Consider the following 21,488-nt stretch of genomic DNA (forward strand, 5'->3'; position numbering starts at 1 on the left):
ATTTCTTTCTGGCTCTTCACTTGTGGAATTCTTGTTTGAAATTAATTTGGAGCCACAGCTTCTCTTGGACTGCTAATGAATGTGTCTGTTTAGCCCTGTGTATTAAATAGATACTATTCAATGTTGCATTCAAAGCTTAGAATGGATTTTTTTAATTGTAGTTACACCCAGAGCCCCCCAGCAGAACTCATACAGATCAGAAATCATACTAGCACAGCAGAAGATGTGACCTCTGTCAGGGAAACCTTGCCATGTGAGTCCAAAAGAATAGGTGGAAGTGGATGCTAGCAGATGAAGAGAATACGAAGGCACTGAGTTAGCGCTGGTCAGCATGACAAGCTGTCGTCTCAGCAAGGCAGCAGTTTTCCTATAGAATCACAAAAGAAGGATCTGAAGGGTACAGTGACGGAGCTCTGCTGATGTTTACAGGGAGGGCAGAGGGGAACATCAAGGCGCTTCTTTGAAACGTGGGCTGCTCTCATGAACCGTGGCCTCTCAAAAATAAGTAAGTTTCCAGGAAGCAGCCTCAGAAATATTTGTACAGAGGCAACTGAATGTGAGAGTTTGTGGCATAGGTTACAATATAAAAGGTGAAGCAGTGGAAGATGTAAAGAGAGGAGGGATGAGACCAAAGCAAGAGGTAGGGAAATATGTGATGAAGGATGGATATGACAAGTGGTGCAAAGAGGCATTTATAAGAGAGAAGATTGTTTAACTTTGCAAGATATGAAGAGTTGAGAATTGGATGAGAATTTTAGCTCTATTCATGATAAAGTAACTTAGAGATGTGTAGACATATCTGCAAAACAAAGGTTGGGGATGAGGCCCAATTAGATGTCCAAGGTGATGATGATAATCTGATTATATGAGTAGATGGGAGCACAGTGATCAGAAAAAAGTATTGCTAGGAAAGAACATTTTAAGGAGGTTTTTGTCCAGGCTACGCCATCCCAGGCCTCATTCTGGGCGCAGAGGTACACACTGGAAGCTTTAGCTCTTTCTCCCCACTCTGCTAAGAGTAAAGTGAATTGAGATTGGAAAGCACTTGCAAAAGACTCCATATACTTGATAGCAGAAAGAATTTGAAAGTATTTGAAGGAGAGGAGGAGTTTACTAGGACTGAAGCTGTAAAATGAGGATACGAAAGCTTGGATCTGGCTGTGATATAGAAGGACAGCTTAGTATTGGAGAAGATCCAGCCAAGACTGAAGGTTTATTGCTCTAAGTACCTTGGAAACTTTGGTTCTGTGTCAAATAAAAGGCCTTAAACAGGAATTAAAATCAGCAGGAGCCCAAGGCATGGTTTCATCTGGGTAAGTAGCTCACTGACTTGTAATGTCACAGTAGTGAACCAAGACATCATAAGAAGAGTGGAAATAGGACTTTGGGAGACTTTGGGGTGAAGGTAAGTGACTTATATTTGATATGAGAGAAATTGAGACTTCTTTTGATTTTGAATCCCCAGTAACTAGGCTGTGCAGGGTCTAAATACCTTTGTAGATATTACCAAAGCCTGCAGTCAATTATGTGACACTGCTGAAAAAGAAGTCCTTAGAGACTTGAGGAGATCTCTGTGCAAGGACTCAGTTTGCAAGGTGGTGTATCAAGATACATGTCTGAATATCCCTAGTATCAAAGTACCTCATCTGCAAGTTACATCTACTCATAGCAGCAGGATGTGGAGCAGATAGAGTTGATAGAGGGGCTAGAAAGGCATTTAATGTAACTTCTAGTTTTCAGGAATAACAGAGCTTGCCAATATCCATTCATTAGCTCCAGGCTGTTTTTTTTCAATGACTCTTCTCCCTGTCTCTTGCATTTTATGAGTCCAGGCATCAGAGTGGGTCAAATTTAGCTACTTCATTTTTTAGTACCCTTCTAGTAATCAGTACAAAATGCAGATACTACACGTTAAAACATTTGGTACTTTTCAAATATCTTAAATAAACTTTAATCTTCAACTGTTTATTGGTTGTCTTTGATAACCACCTCACAAAATGTTTTCTTAGTGTTAGGCAATGATTTCATACAGTTAGAAAGGCACTCAGCTGATGTGGTTATAAGCACATCTGACAACATTGTTAACCAGCCATTTCCTCTTTGAGAGGAGGTGCACAAGCTTCCTCTTTGAGATCTATAATAGGTTTTCTCTGAGGAGTCAAGTAAGTCCTCTGCCAAGACCCATATTTGAATTGCTAAGGTTAGTTTGGACAGCACAACTTTGAATTCAGCATATCTTCATTGTTTTCCAAAATTGCAGTAGATTATCATAGCCCATTTCCCCACTAAACAGATGATATTTTCAGCTTCCACAGTGACCTTGGTATCTTAAATGAGGCATGACAATTACTGACACTTGGGTGTTGTTTTTCATCACAAAGCAAAAATCTTATTTTTGTTAAATATCTCAACACTCAACAATTACATCACCATTGAGAATACTGTGAAGGATGTAGGTTATTGGCAAAGGCTCCAGCTCTGTGCAACTTCTCCATCAGACTGAGTATAAATCAGATCACATTTTTACTTTTGGTCCCTGTTTTTTTTCTCTGCAGGTCCAATATTCCCTGGTGCTGCTTTATGTATAATAATGAAAAGGTAGAAACTTACATAAATGGCCCTGAGACTTGTAAAATTGCAAACAGGAAGTACAGCAATGTCTTTATAGTATCACAGAATCGTTTAGGTTGGAAGGAAGCTCTTGAGATAATCTAGGCCTGTGTTTCAGTTTGTGCCCATTGCCTCCTGTCCTGTCACTGGGAACCACTCAGAAGAGTCTGGATCTCATTTGCTTCATTTTCTCTCATCAGGTACTAAAGATGCTGATAAGATCCCTCTGAGCCTTTTCTTCTCCAGACTCTTTTGGCCTGTTCTCTCATGCTCCAGATCAATAATTACTTTAGTGGTCTTGTGCTGGCTTCAGTCTGGTAAGTCCATATCTTTCTCAGTCTGGGTAGCGCAGCACTGGATGCACCACTCCAGATGTGTCTCACCAATGCTGAGTAGAGGGGAAGTATCACCTCTCTCAACCCGCTGAACGCTGCCCCAGACGTTATTGCAATTGAATGATCTTCTCTTAGTTGAATTAAGATCTGATGTTTGGAAGTTCTGATCACTTTATCCTGTGCTAATTATCAGGACATCTGCCTTTTACGGGGGATCCTGTAGTGAATAAACTGGCATCTCATTTGCTGGTCATCTGTAGAGGGAACTAGGCAATGTGGTCACCTCTCTTGGAATTCGGCCTGCCCCAAAAACACAGGTGATTTTTAAGCCAACCTGAAGAGACTTTTTCTGGGATACACCACTGTCCTCCATTCTGGGCATGATTTTCATTGTTTCAAACTGGTAGGAGGAAAGTATGTTTTCTTCTAGGCAGCTACACAAGTGCACATAACTTGATTAGTGATCCTTAACAGACAGCTTCTTGGTAGACTTTCCCAACTCTAAACCTATATGCAGTAGGGCCACAGCTGTTTGCCACCATCACCTTATCTGACTTCAGTATCAGTATCTCTTTGGCTGTGTGGTAGGATCCACACCTGCATCCAATAAACTTGCCTTGGGTGTTACTCAGCTTTGGGAGTTCTGACTGGTCTGCTACCTGTGTACTTCCACTGTAATTCTAGAAGCTCTCCATCAATCTTTGAGATACAGCTACTGGTAGTCAACATGAGGGATCCATAGACATTAGTTTTTGACTGCTCACAGTGAAATCAATTAAGTACCTCTCCCTTCTGCTAAGGTGGTCACCTCTCCTAAATCACTTCTGTTATCTACCATGATTGCCAGTGTGTATGGACAGAGAAAACTAGATCCAGCTCAGAAGGAGGGGCAGCCTAGAAGTTCAGGAGGAGTTGACAAACTTAAGAACTCAAGACCTTAGGCTTTTGACTCCTTTGGTTTTCTTAAAGCCCAAGTCAAAATTCCTGTCAATTTTCTACATGCTATATAATTTTTCCAGAACTAAAGACAATACCAGAAGCAAAACTTTTCTTTGTGTGACGCCAGATAGAAAGCTATTTCAAAATCAATGATTCATTAGGGGAACATGTTTCTGAGTGAGCTGTACAAACTCCTGAGCTGCAGTGATGATGTTGTCCTGAACATGGGTCTGAAAAGAACGATCCCTGCTTAAGTTACCAGTAGACATCTGCACTCACTTTTCTACAGTCAGGAATGGCAGCTCTATGCCCTGGGCCACGCACCATGCCAGTCACACAAAGACAACCCATTGACATCTGGGTCATTTATGGGCCTCAGGGATTGCTCTGAAACATCTGTAAAGGAGCTGCTGCCATGTTGATACTCCCTCTCTTTGTATGACATATCTGAAAGAGAATTATTGCTAGGGCCTCCACCTGCTTTACAGCCTCTGCAGGTCATGTTGCCCTACCACTCATTCTGCCACTGAGCAAGGCCTTGTTGTTGTCCATGTTTCCTTCACTATGGGACTGCTCTTTGTGTCTTCTGACTATGACAGAGGATTGCCAAAGCCATGCTGGTTTGACTCTCTTAAGATAGCTCAGTTTTAATGTCACAACTAATGCAAACACCACACAGAAGACAATTATCCCACTTCAAGGCAGCCTGAGAAAGCCTTTCAGCTACTCCTGGGAGAAGGAGGAACTATGCTTCAATGAACAATGGTCTCTAGAAATGCTGTGCCCCCTCTTCCACTTCCTCTGCCCCTCTCTTTCCCTTGATTTCTTCCCAGTTACAGTTTGCTGGTTCCCAACACAGCAAAAGCCCTCATGCCTTTTACGTGGCTTAGTATTGAAAATACTAATCTGTATACGTCGCTTATTTATGTCACATGGATGCCTGCATTGCATTGAAAGTCAATGTGATTTAGTCTCCTAACTCAATTCCTTTTGAAATGTTGCCTTCGGTAATCCCATGTATTTGATGAAAAATCCAGTTGTAAATATAATTTTGATGTAGTTGATAACCTAGACAACTAAATGTTATGATTTTCAGCAGCTGTAGCATCATTTAGAGACATTAGCAGATGTGGGTTTTATAGCCATATTCATCTGGTCATCCTCTCCCAGCCTAAACACACATTGAAATCTTACTCTTGTCTATTTCAGAAAGCAAAGTATCCAAACAAGAGCAAATGAAAGATAATGGCTTGTGAAAGCACTGTCATGGACAATGTCCCAAGTTAAAGTCATTTTGCCAAACGTGAAAATAACTTCCAGGTACTATTGATTCATAGCCATCTTAAGAATGGCCTATGCTTTTTCCTTCTCCTAAGGTAAAGGGATCTGCTCAGGCTAGCCTTGGTTTTTATTTTAATATTTTCATATTTATATTCTTCCAGACATCTGCACACAAAAATTACTCTGCTTAAAAAAATTGCATAGTTCACACTGTCAGCGCTGTCATTGGGCTTTGATACTTGGATATTCAAGTCCTTTACTGAAGCAGATATGTAAGACTGAGCTGACAAAAGTACCTTTTCTAGAGCTTCTAAACAGAGATGTACAAGGAGTAACTGTGCAGATAATTAAAGGATGTTTTTTGCAGAAAGTGCTTTTGCAATATAAAGTAATTCTGTATTTAAATATTTTAGGTAATCTCTGGGTTTAGAGAGATTTTTACTTTAATTGTTCATCTTTTCCCTTCCCATAGCACAATTTAATCATGTGCTCCATCCTTTTAAAGTGACTGGGTGGAATTTTAAGTGGCAGCATACTAAAACAGTAATTCAGCTGTGGAGCTGCTATAATTCTGATGGTTTGGGTTCAACCCTACATGCGAGCATTAATTAGCTTCAGTTCATGAAGCAGGCTTTCAATGACTGAATTTCTAGATTGATATTGTCTTTTAGAATAGTTTTCATTCCTCATCTTAACAGTATGCTCCAGTGCTTTGTGGTGTTGGCAGCTAGTGGAGTTGAACTCACATGGTGAGGTATGAATTACATTTTCCCCCCTCAAATTTATTTTATTAACAGGGAATTTTGAAAATGCATAGATCCTTTTCCTCTGATGAGCCTTGGATCTTTGTACTCTAGTTAACACCAATCAAAAGAAATAGGATAAAATCAGCATAATAAAATGCCTTCTGTTCTATTCTTCCCATCACAACTGCAAATGTTCATAGATGTTTTCTGATTACTTCTGCAGAAGGTGAAGTGTTCTAAATCCTTCCTCCCCTAGCATTAATATAATAGAAAATACTAGTGAATAGAATGAGAAGGAATGAATTTACTCTTGTAAATAGTATTATTGCAGACACAGCTTTAGTGTACATTTAAGTTGGGCAATAACCAAATATATTAGTCTGGGTGACTATGGAGCCAATAACTGAAGTGATGAAGAGTCACGATGAAGACTTCATATCTGGTTATGTTAGAATTTATTTTAAGCTGTTAATGGAGGATAGACATAAGAAATAACCAGGTCCCCCTTTGCAATCTTAGAAAATTCTATAAGTGCAGGCAAGGTGACAGAAATCAGAAAGCAAACAAATGTGGTGTTGCCTCAAATGGTCATAAAGGGGATGAGTGTATCCCAGGAAATGAAGCAGAACATTGCTTTTTTACCTAGCTTTATTATTTGTATATAATTTTTTTTGTATATTCTTGACAAGAATTGTTTAAAGAGGAGCTTTAATTTTCTGATCTGCCCTACATGAAAATGAAATATCAGGTTTCCTGACAGTACAATGCTGTGCTATCTGGTATTTAGCTGGATCCTGTTATGGGAGGCAACAAGCATTTTCCTGTGTTCTTTGCTCAGAGAAGGATCAGGCTTGGGTCCAGCATGAAAATCTACATTCAGATATTTAGTAATATTTTTTAGTAAAACCCACAAATCTTGCTTCTTTTCTGATAAATATTAATTTTTGTTTGTTTTAAATCTCCTATTTTATCACAGAAATCATTCATTGTCTGCCAGAGGATCTACTTTTCATGTGCATAATTTACATCATAGATAGAATTCTAGGAGTAAGCAAGTATGAATCATACTGGTCCTGAGAATTGAAACACTTGCCTTTCAAACCATGCTGCCCAATAACAATAGAACAGAAAATAATTCAAATCAGTTTTATGTTCAGTCAGAAAGCTCACAGGTATTTTTAAGGGTCATGTCAAATATATGTAATACAGTTTATAGGAGAGGGAGATTGCTGTAACAGTTCAAGCTATAGCCTTTGTCCTGAAAGCATGGTTAATCCTTGTCCTGACATTCTTTTGAGGGCTTGAGGCAAACCACTTAGCATTTCTGTGACTCAGTTCCTCATGTAAAACTGGAAGTAATAAATTTTCCACCTGACAATGGCATTATGACAAAACATACATTCAAAGCATTTTGAAATCCACTTAGAACTTTATTCATGGCTATCTACATGTATAGCAATAAGACAACCAGCATGTAGCAAAGCATTGGCTATTTCATTATAAACAAGCCAGACAGTTTAGAATTAAGTTTTTTTATTTGAAGTTCTGTGTTCAATATTTGCAATATATCATTCCACACCGATATTGACTAACAGCCAAATTCTACTGTCCTCATTTTGGCAAAAACTCTGGTTAATTTTGTTGTCCAGACTCCAGAGTTTTGATTCTGCAGAATGCTGAGCAGATACAGTTTCTTTTGGTTTTGATAAAAGCTCTTTCAGTTCAGCACCTCCCAGCAGCAGACCATTTTTAAAGCATTTTCAGGCTCCTTTACGAATGCACAATGTTATAGAAGGATGATGGACTTGCTCAGATAGATGTAGAGTGGCCAGCATTTGTTATTATGCTTGATGTTTTTTACTATGGATACATCTTTTTAATGCCAAATACATAATAAAATAGTTGATGTACATTCCTGTCAGAGAAATTGTACTTGGGCATGTTTGTATTACACAAAGTCCAGTTCGGTCAAATTTATCTATTCTCCCCATGATTTGTATTTGAAGTAACTTCAGTGTTGACCAGTATCACAGCAGACATTTGTTTGTTTCATCCTCAAACCTTTGATATTAAATTCAAAGTTGTCCAACTGTGCCTCTTAACTATCTTCCTCTTGCCAGTGTGGTAAGGAATCTAAAAAAGAATGATCTTAAATGGCTGACTCTGCATTGGTATGCATTCTGCATAGCCCTTTGAATTTTCTTAGCAGCACACAAACTCAGAAAATTACATGGATATTTTACTAATATTAATGAGCAAATGGTGGCCATTCTTCAATCTAAACATTTTTATCTAAATGTAATGTAATAGTATTGTAATGTATAATTAATGTGTGATATGTTGCAGGTTGATTATGTGCCTGCGACCTTTTGAATTTGAAGTTTGTCTTTCATTTTTTTTAACCTTGATGAATTCCTAGAAACATGAGAACAAATACATTGTGCTTGTTACAGTAAGGGGGAATTGTGTGCATGATATCTAAAGCAGATAGGTATCTGCAAATTTCCTGTGTGCATCCACGCTGCAACTACTGTGTGTTAACTTGGGCTTGTGCACGCATCCTTATCTTTGCTCACAAAGTCCCATTTAGTTCAGTTTTTTGACAGTAATGATTTCTGTGAAGGTTTTTGCAGCCTTAGACAGCAGCAGGAGGAAAAATACTGCTTTTGTGCAAAGAACCCATCTCAAGCAAGGGCACAAGAGATTCCGTCTTTAAGGCAGTGATACTGGGAATGGTCAGCAATAGGCTGGAGACCAGGAATTCTGCCCGAGAGGAGAGGCCCTTATCTGCCCTCTTTCCTCCTTATTTGCATATATCTACAGAATAAAATGTTCAGATTTGCATATTCATCATTTGACCAGAATAAAAGAAGATAAAAGCTCTCCCCAAGCCCACTTCTTTTTTGCTTAATAAAAGCTGTAAGACCACTAAAAACTAGGCCTTTTATTAGAGTTTATAAGTGCAATCGTATCTGTGTACCTTAAGGCGAGTGTGATTGTAAGTTATCTTTCATATTCAGAGTTACTGTACCAGAGAAACGGTCTCTAGACAAGAATCAAGACAGTCTGGTGGTGTAATAGCTGAATAATAGAGATCAGCCTTCAGGACTCAGCCTTGAGCCTGACATCAGTCCTCTGTGCATGAGCGTCAAAGGAAACCATATTTAGTCCTCTAGGACAGTAAAAAGATTGTTTGAAGTTAGTAAAGCACATGTGTAAGTATTGGCAGGCTCAGGGCTTTTATCCTCAATGAATACAAATGTCTTACCGTGTTAGAAGTCATTATTGTTTAGAAATAATAGATGCAAATATTTGAAGCAGATAGCCTTTGAAATATGCTGGTTTCAGTGGTTTGTTATACTGTACAACTTCTGTTTCCTTCTGTGTATTCTGAAAGGATACTAATATATCTTTTAAATAGTTTAAGCTTTTTTTGTCCTTTCTTGCCTTTGAAAGGAGAAAAAGTGTTTCCATGTCAACTAACACATTTGTTCCCATATATTAAGACCATTGTGTAATTGAGATTTTTTTCACTGCAAGATATGACTTGTTGAAGGACAAGTAGACTCTTGTTAAATAGACTTAACTGGTGAGAGTTTTAAAATGCAAATCGTCAGCCCACTCTCATTTGAACATATTCAGTAACATGTAAGTAGACATTCCAGGAAAATGTGGCTGCAGTTTTAATGAAATGGACACCCAATTTTATTCTGCAGAAATGAAGAGTTTATCAGATGATTAAGTGTTGACACAGGAGGAGTCAGAGTTGCTGCTGCAGAATAGAGAACCTGACTGAGGTGAGAAAACGTCAGCTCAGCCAGGTTCCAGCAGTAGGAAGGTTTAGGACAGCCAGTCCTTAATGGGGTGTCCTCCACCTTGTAAGTGGTCACCAAGGTGACTTCACGCCTGGTAAGTGATTGCCTGAGAAGCGTCAGGAGACACTGTGAAGTACTGCACCTTCTGGCCCATCACCTGCTATGCTGCTTTGACCCTCACAGGTTTGCATTCCTCATTACTTGGTTGACTGTGCATGTTTCATTAAAGCTTTTTGTATTTACAGAGCAAGCTCAGTGGAAGCACTTTTTCTTTTTCTTTTCTCTGTTCCTGAAGAAATTCAGGCAATTTTCCATCAGGAAAAAAAAAAAAGCACTGAAATTGTTGACCAGTTGAGATTATAAATCTACCATGTCACTTAGTTTATTACTTTTCTGAAGGCAAGTAAGCTGCCTTTAAGGCAGTTCTTATAAAATCTCCTGCTAATCAGGAGTACTCAAACCTTTGAAAAGTTTGTCACTTTTTTGAAGTTAATGGTATTTCTGCTAAGCCATTTGATTATACCTAAAAGCAGGAAAGAAGCAGAAGAGTCCTTGTAATGGTGTTGATATGGCACAGACATCCTATGATGGATTTTCTGTTAAGAGTGGCAGTTTCTCTTTAATATTTTAGTGTAAACTAAGGAAAGAATTTACTAAAATAATTTCTACTACATACAACTTAGGAGAAGAGGAAGAGGGAACATACAAGCCCATGTATTTCAATTTACAATTCCTAGTGAATAAACTTAAATTATCATAACACAACTTCAATCATTATAATAGCACTCTTTTTATTGTAAGAGCCAAAGTAATTAATCTGTATATTTATGATCCTTGTCTATGATTAGTTTTCTGTCACAGGATGTGGTGCGTCTGTGCTGTTATGACTATATTTTATTTAATAATATTTTCCTACACAGTGCTGAACACTTCCTGCTGAAGCAGCTGAATGGACAAATCCATGAAGATATCTTTCATTTTCCCTGACAGTGAATGATGTTTCCATATATAAACATAATAATAGAGTCGTTACATATGCACTCACATTATCATAGCTGCTGTGTGCTCAGTGTTATTCAAAACAAGGCAGGAAGCCAAATTTTCCTAGTTCCCATTTTGATTCAAATTGTATTTGTAATAAAGGGATTTTCATTCAACCTAAATGCAGTTTCATCCTCGTCCAACAAACCTCCCCACTTTTTTTTTATTATTATTGTTTTTCCTTTATTCTAGGTCACTCAGTCTTGATGCAAGTAAAATTCTCCTCTGGTGGTGATAACAGCAGTGCTACTCAATGAACTATAACAAGGGCTCTAAATGCGTCTCCTGTAGCATACCACAGTGATTTGCAAAAGTGGGAATAAATCAAAGCAGTGAAGAGATGCCATGTTGAGCCAGAAGCTAAATGTTACATCTTGTTGCATGAGGCTGGGGGGAGAACAGATCCTGTTTTTCTGGCAGCACAATATCTTTGTGCTTGTTACCTCCGATCCAACCCCATTAAGACAATCATTCAGAATCTGCAGGAAATTGTCACCTCTTTCTTTCATGCAATGGCAGCTGGTATTGGTGCCTACACATATTTCTCATTTCCTTCAAGATTTTCAACACACATAAAAAAAAAGAAGCTTAATTTATATTAGAAAATGTGTCAGCTTACCCTGAGGCTCAGCATGGGCACCAGGGGAAAAAATAAAAGATAAATGCCTCTAGGTGAACTGGCAGAGGCTCTAATTCTCTACTCACTTTACTGCTACACAGTATGCTCTGCATTAATCATTTCACATAGGCAGGCATTTAAAAAACCTTCAACTATTTTAAAACAAAGATGCATTGCCCTAAACTTAACAATAATACAACTGTATATTGTGGAACAATTTCAGTTCGCACATACCATATCCCCTAGTAGAAGATGTATAAAATAATATTGGAGTCTCCTCTGTCATAATTTTTATTGTTCTGTTTCTTTTGTCTATACAGTTATGTCCCCTCTAGTGGGCATTCTTTGTCTGTGGGTAAGTGTTCATATATAATGTTGTCATTTGTTGTCATTCAAGTGCTGACATACACTGGATGTTTCCTATCTCCCATTTTTATTATGTGGCTGGATAAATGCATTATATGATCCTAGTGAACTGTTACACCTCAGTCCAACTCAAATATGGGGTGTTTTTAACTTTCTGTGCTGGGACAGAGGGGAAGGTTTTTTCTCCCTGTTGTAGCTTATGGGAATGTTGCATGATGGGGAGGGAGTGGATGAGCAACAATCAAATGATGGTGGACTGGAGCAACAAATAAAGTGTGCAGGATGATGTGAACAGGAGAGATGTCACAACCAAAAAAACAGGGCAGAAGGGGGCCTATTCCGAGGGTATCCATGCAAACTAGTAAGTGCCTACAGAAAGGCAGGGTGGGGAAAGCTCTAACACCTCTTTTGGAAAACTCACATGACTGGATGCCTTTCTGAAGTGCATTTACACTAATACACATGGCATGGAGAGGACACAGGAGGAATTCAATGTTTAGAAGTTTCCCATGCAGAGTGGTCCTAGAGAGAAGAGGGTTCCAGGGGAACTGGAGGATTTTCAGGAACCACTTTCTCCAGGATCAGAGATGATCCCTCTTGCTGTGGACTAAGCCAGTCAAAGGTGGTAGGAGGCCCGTATGGTTGAACAAATCCATCGTGACAGAACTGAAGCACAAAAGAAGGCATAGAAGAGATGGAAGAAAGGACAAGTGATGCAGGAAATAGAGACAATGAGTGTGCATGGATGGGGTCAGGAAAGCCAAAGCCCATTGGGAGTTAAATCTGGTGAGAGAAGTGAAGGGCAAGAAGAAGAGCTGCTATGCATGCATCATTAGCAAAAGGAAGGCTAGGAAAATGCTGCTTTGCTGCTGAGTGGGGGGGAACCTGGCGCCCAAAGCCATGGAGAAAGGTAGAGGTACTCAATTCCTGTTTTGCCTCGGTCTTTACAGATAAGGCTGCATTCAGAGATCCCTGGCTTCTGAGGCAAGCTGGAAGATCTGAAACAATTCATACTTACCCTCAGTGAAGGAAGATCAGATTAGGGGTATTTTAAACAAGTCCATGGAAACTGATGGGATGCATCCACAAGTGCTGAGGGAACTTGAGAGATTCTTTATATTTGAATAGTCATGGTGATGAGAGAAGATTCCTGAGAAATGGAAGAATGCTAATGTTGCTCCTCTTTTCACAGAACCCGCTCTGAGCAAGAGGTTTTGAGTAAAAGCCAGAGGTGCTTTCCCACCTCAATCACTCTGTCATGAAACTTTTTTCCTCGGTTTCAGTTGCATGTCTCAGGAGATGCATTTGCTGAGTGCAAAAATTTCTGGAGTTTCCTTAGTACATATTGGTCCATGGCATACACAGACACCATTCCCACGGAAATGACAGGTGTAAATGGTGCACAGTTTGGTAGGGCAAAACTAATTTGTTCCTTTGGAATTTGAAAGGGTGTATAGAAATAGTATTGCTATGGCACAAATGTAGTGTGGGTATGGATGTATGTGCAGTATGAGTGTAAAATCAGACACCAGGAAGGCAAATGGTTTCAATGGGCATGATTTAAACAGCAGGAATGTATTGCTTGCAGTCATACACAACAGCAAAGTACAGTTCTAAATGTCCATTTTACTCATGCCTTTTTCTTCAAAGGTTATGGTTTGTGGGTTTTTTCACACAGTGTAGAGGGATTCATAGCATCATTAAGTAAGCAATGAAAAGGCTAGGGAAGGGGTCCAATTCTTTAGTTGGCATAGGATGGCATGTTTCCACTGAAGTCAATTTGCTCTTTCAATTTGGAACTCTCAATATCTGGTCTGAATGCTGCAGAATGAGTAGAGGATGGGAGAAGGTGATAAAACATACACAATTTGGTAATATCTATATACAGTTAAGAAGTACAGCCTAGAAACTTTCTTTGTTATAGTGAAACTGAACTCCTCTTGGATCAACTGATGAGTATGAATTGCATGTCTTTTGCAGGATCTTAGAGAGAGCCTTGGGTCCACAGAAGAATACACCAATACTGTTGCTGTAATCACAATAACAACAAAAAACATGAGAGTAGCAGGGTAAATGGATACACTGTACCTTTTGGCTGCCTCCAGCTTTGCATCTTTTCAAATGGCTTTTTGAGAAATGCATTTGAAAAATCTTGTGTTACTGTATATTTTGTGTTACATGCTGTATAATTTGTGTTGCTGCATTAGAGAATAATAATTTTAATACTTTCATGTTTATTATGTCTTATTACATTATTTATTAGGATTGCTATATTAGAGGTCACAGACTGTTTTAAATGGTAGCTCTTTGGTTTTGATCTTCATATCTTTCTCAATCAGAGAGGCAAACATACTGCTTGCACTGAAAATTTTAAGTGCTTTTTCTCCAGCTGAGTTAATTTTTTTCCTAAAAAATATACAAAATGCTCAGTTACTTCTGAGTTTTCTTCTCCTCCCCCCTCCCCACCACGTCTAACACTTTTCTGCCAAACAATTTTAAAATGGCTGATTTAATATTTGTAAATAGGTACTTCTTATAAAATAAGAACATGACAAATGAAACAAACAATTGTGTTCATATGCGCACAAGCATTACAGGGAGCTGGTAACCTGGTTGCCTGCTAGAAACTGCCTAAAGGGTTTGCCTCCAAGTACACTGCACTTATTGTTTTAAAACGTATATGCAAACACAGATGCACACGGGCTGTGCTGCTGGGGAAAGCTCAGTCTGCATAAACGCAGAGGAAGTGACAAGTGATAGCATGAGTTTAAAATGTTTGCTCCTCTAAAGAAGCAAAGGGGCTGTGGATATGATTCTGGTGCCCAAGCCATAGCCCCCAGCAGTCATGCCCATATTGCACCAGGTTTAACCTGCTCAGTTGCACCAGGTTTAACCTGCAGCGGTGTATTCCTGCTAATCTGCTAAAAGACACTGTTGCAGCCAAGGGGAACTCTGTCAACCTAGGTGCAGGGGCCCAAAATTTAGTCAGTTCCTAAAACTGATTGTTTCATTACACAGTAGAAACTCTTCAGTTTGACTCTTGAATCTTCTATAACTCAGAGCAAGAAAAAATAGGGTATTCTTTTCTCATTAGGAATCCCTATCTCATGCAAGGTTTTCTTTAAAAGGTTGGACATTGACCATAAACATGGGCATCTAGGTTCAGGAAAAAAATGGAGATTTTTCTGTCAGTTTAGGACTGGCTTTCTACAGAACTACCTCAAGATCCAGTATAGAAAGCTAATGCCCATCTCCCTCTTAAGCAGCAGAAAAACATTTTTATCTCATCTGTACTTAACAAAAGTAACTAACAAAAAGTAGTGTTTCAAATATAACTTTAAAAGCTGTTTATATAGTAGAATCCCTATGAAAGATCTTTCAAAAGTCATATTTTCTATTTCTTGGCCTTTTTATGCTTTCAATCTTTCATATTTCCTGATTGTATTTATTTTGACCTCCATCAAGTGAATCCTCTATTACTGTTATTTTTGCAATTTTATGGTATTCTTGTAGCTTACTGTATTCTCTTTGATCTCCTCCCTTTCAGCTTTTTCTTGGGTCTTTTTCATCTTTTAAAAAAAGTTTTCTCCTTTTTCTTTTTGTATCTCTGTCTCCCAAGTGCAAGCCTTTATTTTGCATTAACAGGTAAATGTTTGGAAATCACAAAGTCACAAAGATTCTGGAATTTTCTACTGCTGAACACAAAATATCTCAAATTCTTGCTTCAAAGGCTTTCAGGAACAAAGAAGCTTTTCTCAGACCACTAGCAAATCCACCAAGTTCAAATGAACTGTCTTTGCCAGCAGAGATGAACTAATAACAGAACAGCATAGTCTTGCAAGAGCAGCCAAATATGTTAGGGGAACAAACATATCCTTGACATCATAAGAAAAAAATCACAGTTTATCTCTTTAATAACCATCTTCAAGGGAAATTAATGCTACTTTGTCCTTTGTGCAGAACAGTAATTGGATTGTGTGTTTCAATTATATCTGGACAAAGGCCAGGATATTGAAATACTTCTAAATATTAGATTTTCTTGTCCAAAAATTAGATTTTATTGGCATTCTCTTTCCGAGATTTCTTCATTAAAAGCTTCATTAAGCATAAATCTTCTTTCCACACAGCAAAAAAGAAGAAATTATTTTAAAAGGGTCATTTAGAAGGGTTTTCTCTCCCCTCCTCCCACTGTTTATGCTGAGAGAAGAGTTACCTAACAAGGTTAGAAACCAGCCTGCCTTACCTAGGATGGTTTTCAGCTAGTTGCTTGAACTCATTGTCCCAGTTTGGCCTTCCGTAACAGGTTTTCTGTCTCAAACCAGTAATTACATCCATCTTGTCATCACAGTGTAGAGCTATGTGAGTAGCCTAAAGGCAAATTTACAAGATAATTTTAGAATCAACAACATGTATTCCAAGTAAGAGGCAAAAGCAATAATGCTGCTTTGCTGGGAAAGGTGGAATGAGGGAAAGGAAACCATGCAATTATCAAATGGGAGAAGAGGGAGAGGGAGAGGGAGAGGGAGGGGGAGAGGGGTATTCGAGAGTTCACAATATTACTAGAATTGTAAAAAGCACTTCCAAAAGTGCCTAAGACCCAAGTCCAGGCATTCCAGTGCTGATGGAAAAGACAGTGGATATACCAGCTCAGCAGGGGTAAAAACAGGGGTCTAGCAGAGAACCACCCAGATGATGAGGGGTCTGGAGCATCTCTCTTATGAGGAGAGACTATGGGAGCTAGGCCTGTTTAGTCTAGGGAAGAGAAGACTGAGAGGGGATCTCATTAATGCATGTAAATATCTCAAAGGCACCTGTCAGGAGGATGGTGCCAGACTATTTTTGGTGGTGTCCAGTGGCAGGATGAGGAGCAATGGCCATAAACTAAAACTCGAGAGTTTCATCTCAATAAGAGAAAGAACTTCCTTATGCTGAGGGTGGCAGAGCACTGGAAGAGGCTGCCCAGGGAGGTTGTGGAGTCCTCTCTGGAGATATCCAAAACCCTCCTGGACAAGTCCCTGTGTAACCTGCTCTAGGTGAGCCTGCCTTGGCAGGGGGGTTGGGCTGGAGGATCTCACGAGGTCTCTTCCATCCCTAAATATTCTGTGATTCTGTGTAAAACCCTCAATGTTTTGACTTTTCTCCTCAGGTGGAGGCACGTGCAAAGAGTGGATCACCTCAGGTGATCCACTTCAAGTGAGCTGCATCACTCCCAGGTGCCAGGACAGAAATCCTGATTTTCATGGGCATTTACTGTCCTTCAGCTCCTATATTACACCCATTACTATGCTGAGTACTTCCCAGGTGCATTTAAAAACAAAAACCACTGTCACTCCTAATTGTACTGCCATTAGGTAGGAGTAATATGCTTGTTTCCACTACAGACTATCATCATTGCTGTCACTACCAAGAAATTACTGGAGGAAAGTAAGTTTAAAGATGGGCTTTGCATTTAGTCCAGGCCCTAGCATGAACTAAGCATCGTTATCTTCTTTTGCAGAAGCAGTGGCTGGAATTTAGATCCATTTCCTGGGAATACTGTTTATTTCTTCTTCTAATGAGTTTTCCGTGTTCCTTACCAAAACAATTATTCTCGTCAAGCAAAGTTGTCACAAGATGTCATGTTTCTAAAAGCTTCTTCTTGTTAGTTTGAGCCACTGTCATGAAGGACTTGAAATAGTGTAAGAAAGAACTTCAAGTGTTTGGTGAGTGTGGGAGGTAAAAACCAGCAGATTTTTTGAATTGTTTGCAGCAAAACTGTCCCATTGAGAAGATGGGCTGTTCCCATTAAGTGGAAGTTTCCCAGAATTTTTGGTATTAGCTTTTGCAATTGCTCACAGTGTTAAAACTGCCTAGGAGACTCAGGGGTATTGCAGGGAGCGACAGGCTGAAACACGAGTGCCCGTCCAAGCAGAGGCAGACCATGTGCCTTATCTGCTTGACCATCTGTTGCCAACATGGAGTCTGCAAAGAGCTCAAAGCATTGAACAAACATATCTGAGGAGGCGACACGTGTCAGTAAAGGAGGATGTGCTAGACGGTGAAAAATGCCCATCCTCCTCGGGTTCAGCTTCACTTGACTACTGGTCATCTGTATGGTGAGACAGGGAGAGAATGCAGAGAATGTTTTGATTTTTGCTAGGGGAGAAGTAAAATATCATTCAAATATTACTGGTGCTGAAGCTCAAATTTTGAGGAGTGAACAGGAATTTACTAAGAATAAGTAAGTCCTGTAAGATGAGGGAGCTTTGTGGGTATCTGAAGAAGGTGAGGCTGTTACTGAGCACAGTGCCCAGGTCAGAGTAGGAGGAAAAGCCACTGAAGACCATTCCTCCGACAGGCGTGGAGATAGATGATAGGGTTGAAGAGAAGAAGAAGGCCCTTCAAAAGAGTGCAGGGCACACGAGTGAAGAGAGACAGATGCCCCAGCGAGAACAGTTGTCACCCTACCTGACTTCTGGCCTGATGTTTGCCCAAGAGCGAAGTGAGGTGATAGTTGAGAGATGAGGGCAACTTTGTGTTTTGTTAGGACAACTTTGTGTTTGTCCCCAATAGCTTCTTTAACAGCAGGTTTTAGGTAATACCCTGTGATATTGCTAATGCAGAGCAGTAGTTTCTGTAACTGCGGTATACTTCACAATGGGAGTAGATTTTTCTGAATACAGCTTTATGCACATACCTTATTACTTGTCAGAAGCTCTAAGGAAAGAAGAAAGAAACAATGGGGTTTTTGTATCAGCAGAGGCAGAAAAGGAAAAGCTCTATGAAATCTGTATTTTTTTCATCTCTACTAGACAGTCATTCAACAGAGACAGCAGGAAATAAAAAAGTAGAGCAAAGACTTTCCTGTGAGCGTTTTTCTGGCAGGTGCCTAACTTAATCACTGCATGGTGTGAGTGATCCATTAAAAAGGAAAGAGAGAGAGAGAGAAAATCAACACATTTGTGTTTAGGTAAAGACTAAAGAAGTTGAATAATATTGACCCAGTCTAAGAATTAAGTGCCTGAGGTGGTATGATCCAATGAAATTATGAGATGGCAAATTTATAGTCAATCAGAGAAAATGTCTTTTCAAACAACATGAATTAGACCGTGAAGTTGTTTGCCAAAATGTTCCAAGTGCAGCAGTTTTCAAAAATGCACTGGATATATATATATGGATGTGCACAACAGAAATTACAGTAAATAATAGGAGTAAATGAAACCTACACTTTTTAGACAACCCTCCATGTTTCAGTACAAAAATGCCAGAATCTAATGAAAGACTGTTCCTAAGACGTAGAGAAAATGTCCCTTGACGAGCTCCTGAAAGCTCTATGCACTTTTCTGTGAGACACCTGGTAACCATCTTCGCCCAAGGCAAGATGTAGGAGTGGAAGAATCACTGGCTTGATTTCTCCATTCCTGTTTTCCTAAATGTGAGAAGCAAACAGACATCTTAGTGTCTTCATATTTACAGTTCTTTGTCTCTCTCCTTCATCCATCATTTATTTATTCAGCTGTTCCTGTTCCATATGTTACCATACTGGAAAAGCAAGGTACATTAACTCAGACTTGTAACAGTTTCATTATTACCTGACTTTCATCCCAGCCAGTAAGAAATATATGATAGCTTAGAAAATCATTTTTCCATTTTTCAGCCATTTTTGTTTCCAAATGGAACAGAAGATCAGCAAACCACTCAAACGCTGATGGGTCTCGACAAATCCAGTAAAAATAAACCTGTCAAATAAAGTAAAGAGATTTAACAAGAAGCAAACTTTCAATGAAACTTCTGAATTACTGGCTCAACTCATTAACCATATAGTGTTTGACTCTTCTCCACTCTAAATTTATTGTAAACATCATTACATGTAATTTTGATGATTTAAAAATTTGATTTTCATCCTAAACAATGAGTGAATATATTAATGTGCTAGTGAAAATAGGCAATGGACGAGCTTCCCATATACCCCTGCCAGTGCATCTCAGCTTTGATTTGTAATACCTAGCCCTTCATTTCTTGCAAATAACTTGATGATTATTTGAAAATTTGGATTTATTTAATTTCAGTTTCATTCAGCATTGACACAAAGAATTCCTTGTTCCTCAAGACTTAGCCATAGGTTAACTGTTGATGTTGCCAAAAGATAGTTTTGTTCTTCAAGTCATATACCCTGTATAAAACAGGTGAGACAATGTCCCTATTCCCGTTTTTAAAAAATATATTTAATGTTTAAATTGGAGCATCTGGTTCCTAGAGAAACCTGAATCTATAATTCTTTTCTAGTTCCTAGACAAACCTGAAACTGAATTTACAGTTGCCAAAGGGGTAAAATGGACCGCTATCTCTTGATCAGTTTTCTATTGTTTGAAACGCTCCTCTCTATCAAAAATTGATACAGTTTCTCTCATCCAGATTTCACTAGTTTCATTTTTCATCTTTTTTTGTTTGTTGTCTATTGGGTTGGAGAGCCTGTTATCAAAGTTTTTTCTGCAGGTAGAAATTAGAGGCTGGGATCAAGCCATCCTATAATTGTGTCTATGGCAAACCAAACATTCCTGGGATCTGTCACTGAGAGGCATCCTTTAATCATTCCTATGGCTTATTTTTCCTACTCTACTGAAGTAAATCAAAACTATAGCAGAGTTTTGGGGTTTTTTTAAAGAAAGAAGCTAATTTATTAATATCTTGGCATAAGGTAATGCTTGCATAGGAAAAAAAATCTTTCAAAGAAGATGGTTAATCATTGTCCATATGATGATAAGTTTCTATTTCAAGAATCCTTCCTCTGGCATCTTCAGCTGGAACAGTGAGGGTCCACAAGAACCTTTTTCTGTGCAGTTTTTATAGCCAGCTGTCAAGGGATTATTGTGACCACTCCTGCATGTGCATGATCTATTGTGATCTGTTGTCTTAACTGCATATAAAACATCTTGTAACTAATTAGCTATTTCTAGAAGGCTGTCCTGTATGATCATTTCTGCAGGAATGGTTTCTGATGACCATTTGCAAATGTCTAGTCTGTGTACAAGTTAGTAAATTTTGCAACAGGAACTGCCTCAGGACTGATGAGATTCCCTTGTCCGGGTCTTATCGATGCACTGAGACTCAGGCCCTCCTAGGCCTATCAGGAATTACCTTAAGGAGTCTTCATCACAGTCATGATTTCCCAATTGGAAATCTCCTCTAGCAGTGCTGTGCTGTGTAGAAGACTGGGACCAGTCCATCCCCTGGTTTCAGCTCAGTGCCTTGTATGAAGCCTATCCAGATGTAGAGATGACTCCACTGTGAGTTCCTGTACTACCCAGAGGATGAATGTCTGAAATTCCCAGCCTGTCTGCCCAGGCACTACCCTGACAGCAGTCTGCAGTGCAATTACAAGACAAATCTCATTGCAATTCTTATTACTTGAATTCTGTAGCTCTTGCCACACACTCCACCATTATTTTTGACCAGATGGTGCCAAACCTTGAATGGGCCTCTTCAGGCTGTGTATTTTCATAATTTATCCAAAGATGTAATTCACAAACATGGAGGAAGTCTAAAAATACACAATTTCAGATGTAAAAGGAACAGCATGAAAGACAATGTTTAAGCTTATAAAAACTGGATAATTGGAACTTATTTTATTGTGACTGTGATTTTTATTTTGTTGCAAAATCCCTTAGCTTCCTCCAGCTGATCTCCTTTTCTGCTCACCAGCCCCTCTGTCTTTTATTGTACTGCAGTCTCAAAGGTGACCTGGAAGGTATGTCCC

At 39.1% G+C, this 21,488-nt stretch overlaps 1 protein-coding gene across 1 annotated transcript in view; it reads right to left on the bottom strand.

Annotated features, from left to right (window-relative positions):
• Nucleotides 1-11,795: 11,795 nt before the first annotated feature.
• NOX3 (NADPH oxidase 3) overlaps nucleotides 11,796-21,488 on the bottom strand; it is a 47,683-nt gene continuing 37,990 nt past the window's right edge. Inside the window, exons 11-13 of the mRNA XM_042016661.1 lie at nucleotides 19,324-19,470; nucleotides 15,996-16,120; nucleotides 11,796-13,781 (exon numbers count right to left, since the gene is read on the bottom strand). Of these exons, the coding sequence (XP_041872595.1) occupies nucleotides 13,655-13,781; nucleotides 15,996-16,120; nucleotides 19,324-19,470 (399 nt within the window). The 3' untranslated portion in view covers nucleotides 11,796-13,654. The remainder of the gene's footprint in view (nucleotides 13,782-15,995; nucleotides 16,121-19,323; nucleotides 19,471-21,488) is intronic.

The sequence above is a fragment of the Corvus kubaryi genome, unplaced genomic scaffold, assembly GCF_017639235.1.
Source record: "Corvus kubaryi isolate FWS band 111438036 unplaced genomic scaffold, C.kubaryi_AGA036_p1.0 split3-73, whole genome shotgun sequence".
Classification (NCBI taxonomy): Eukaryota; Metazoa; Chordata; class Aves; order Passeriformes; family Corvidae; genus Corvus; species Corvus kubaryi.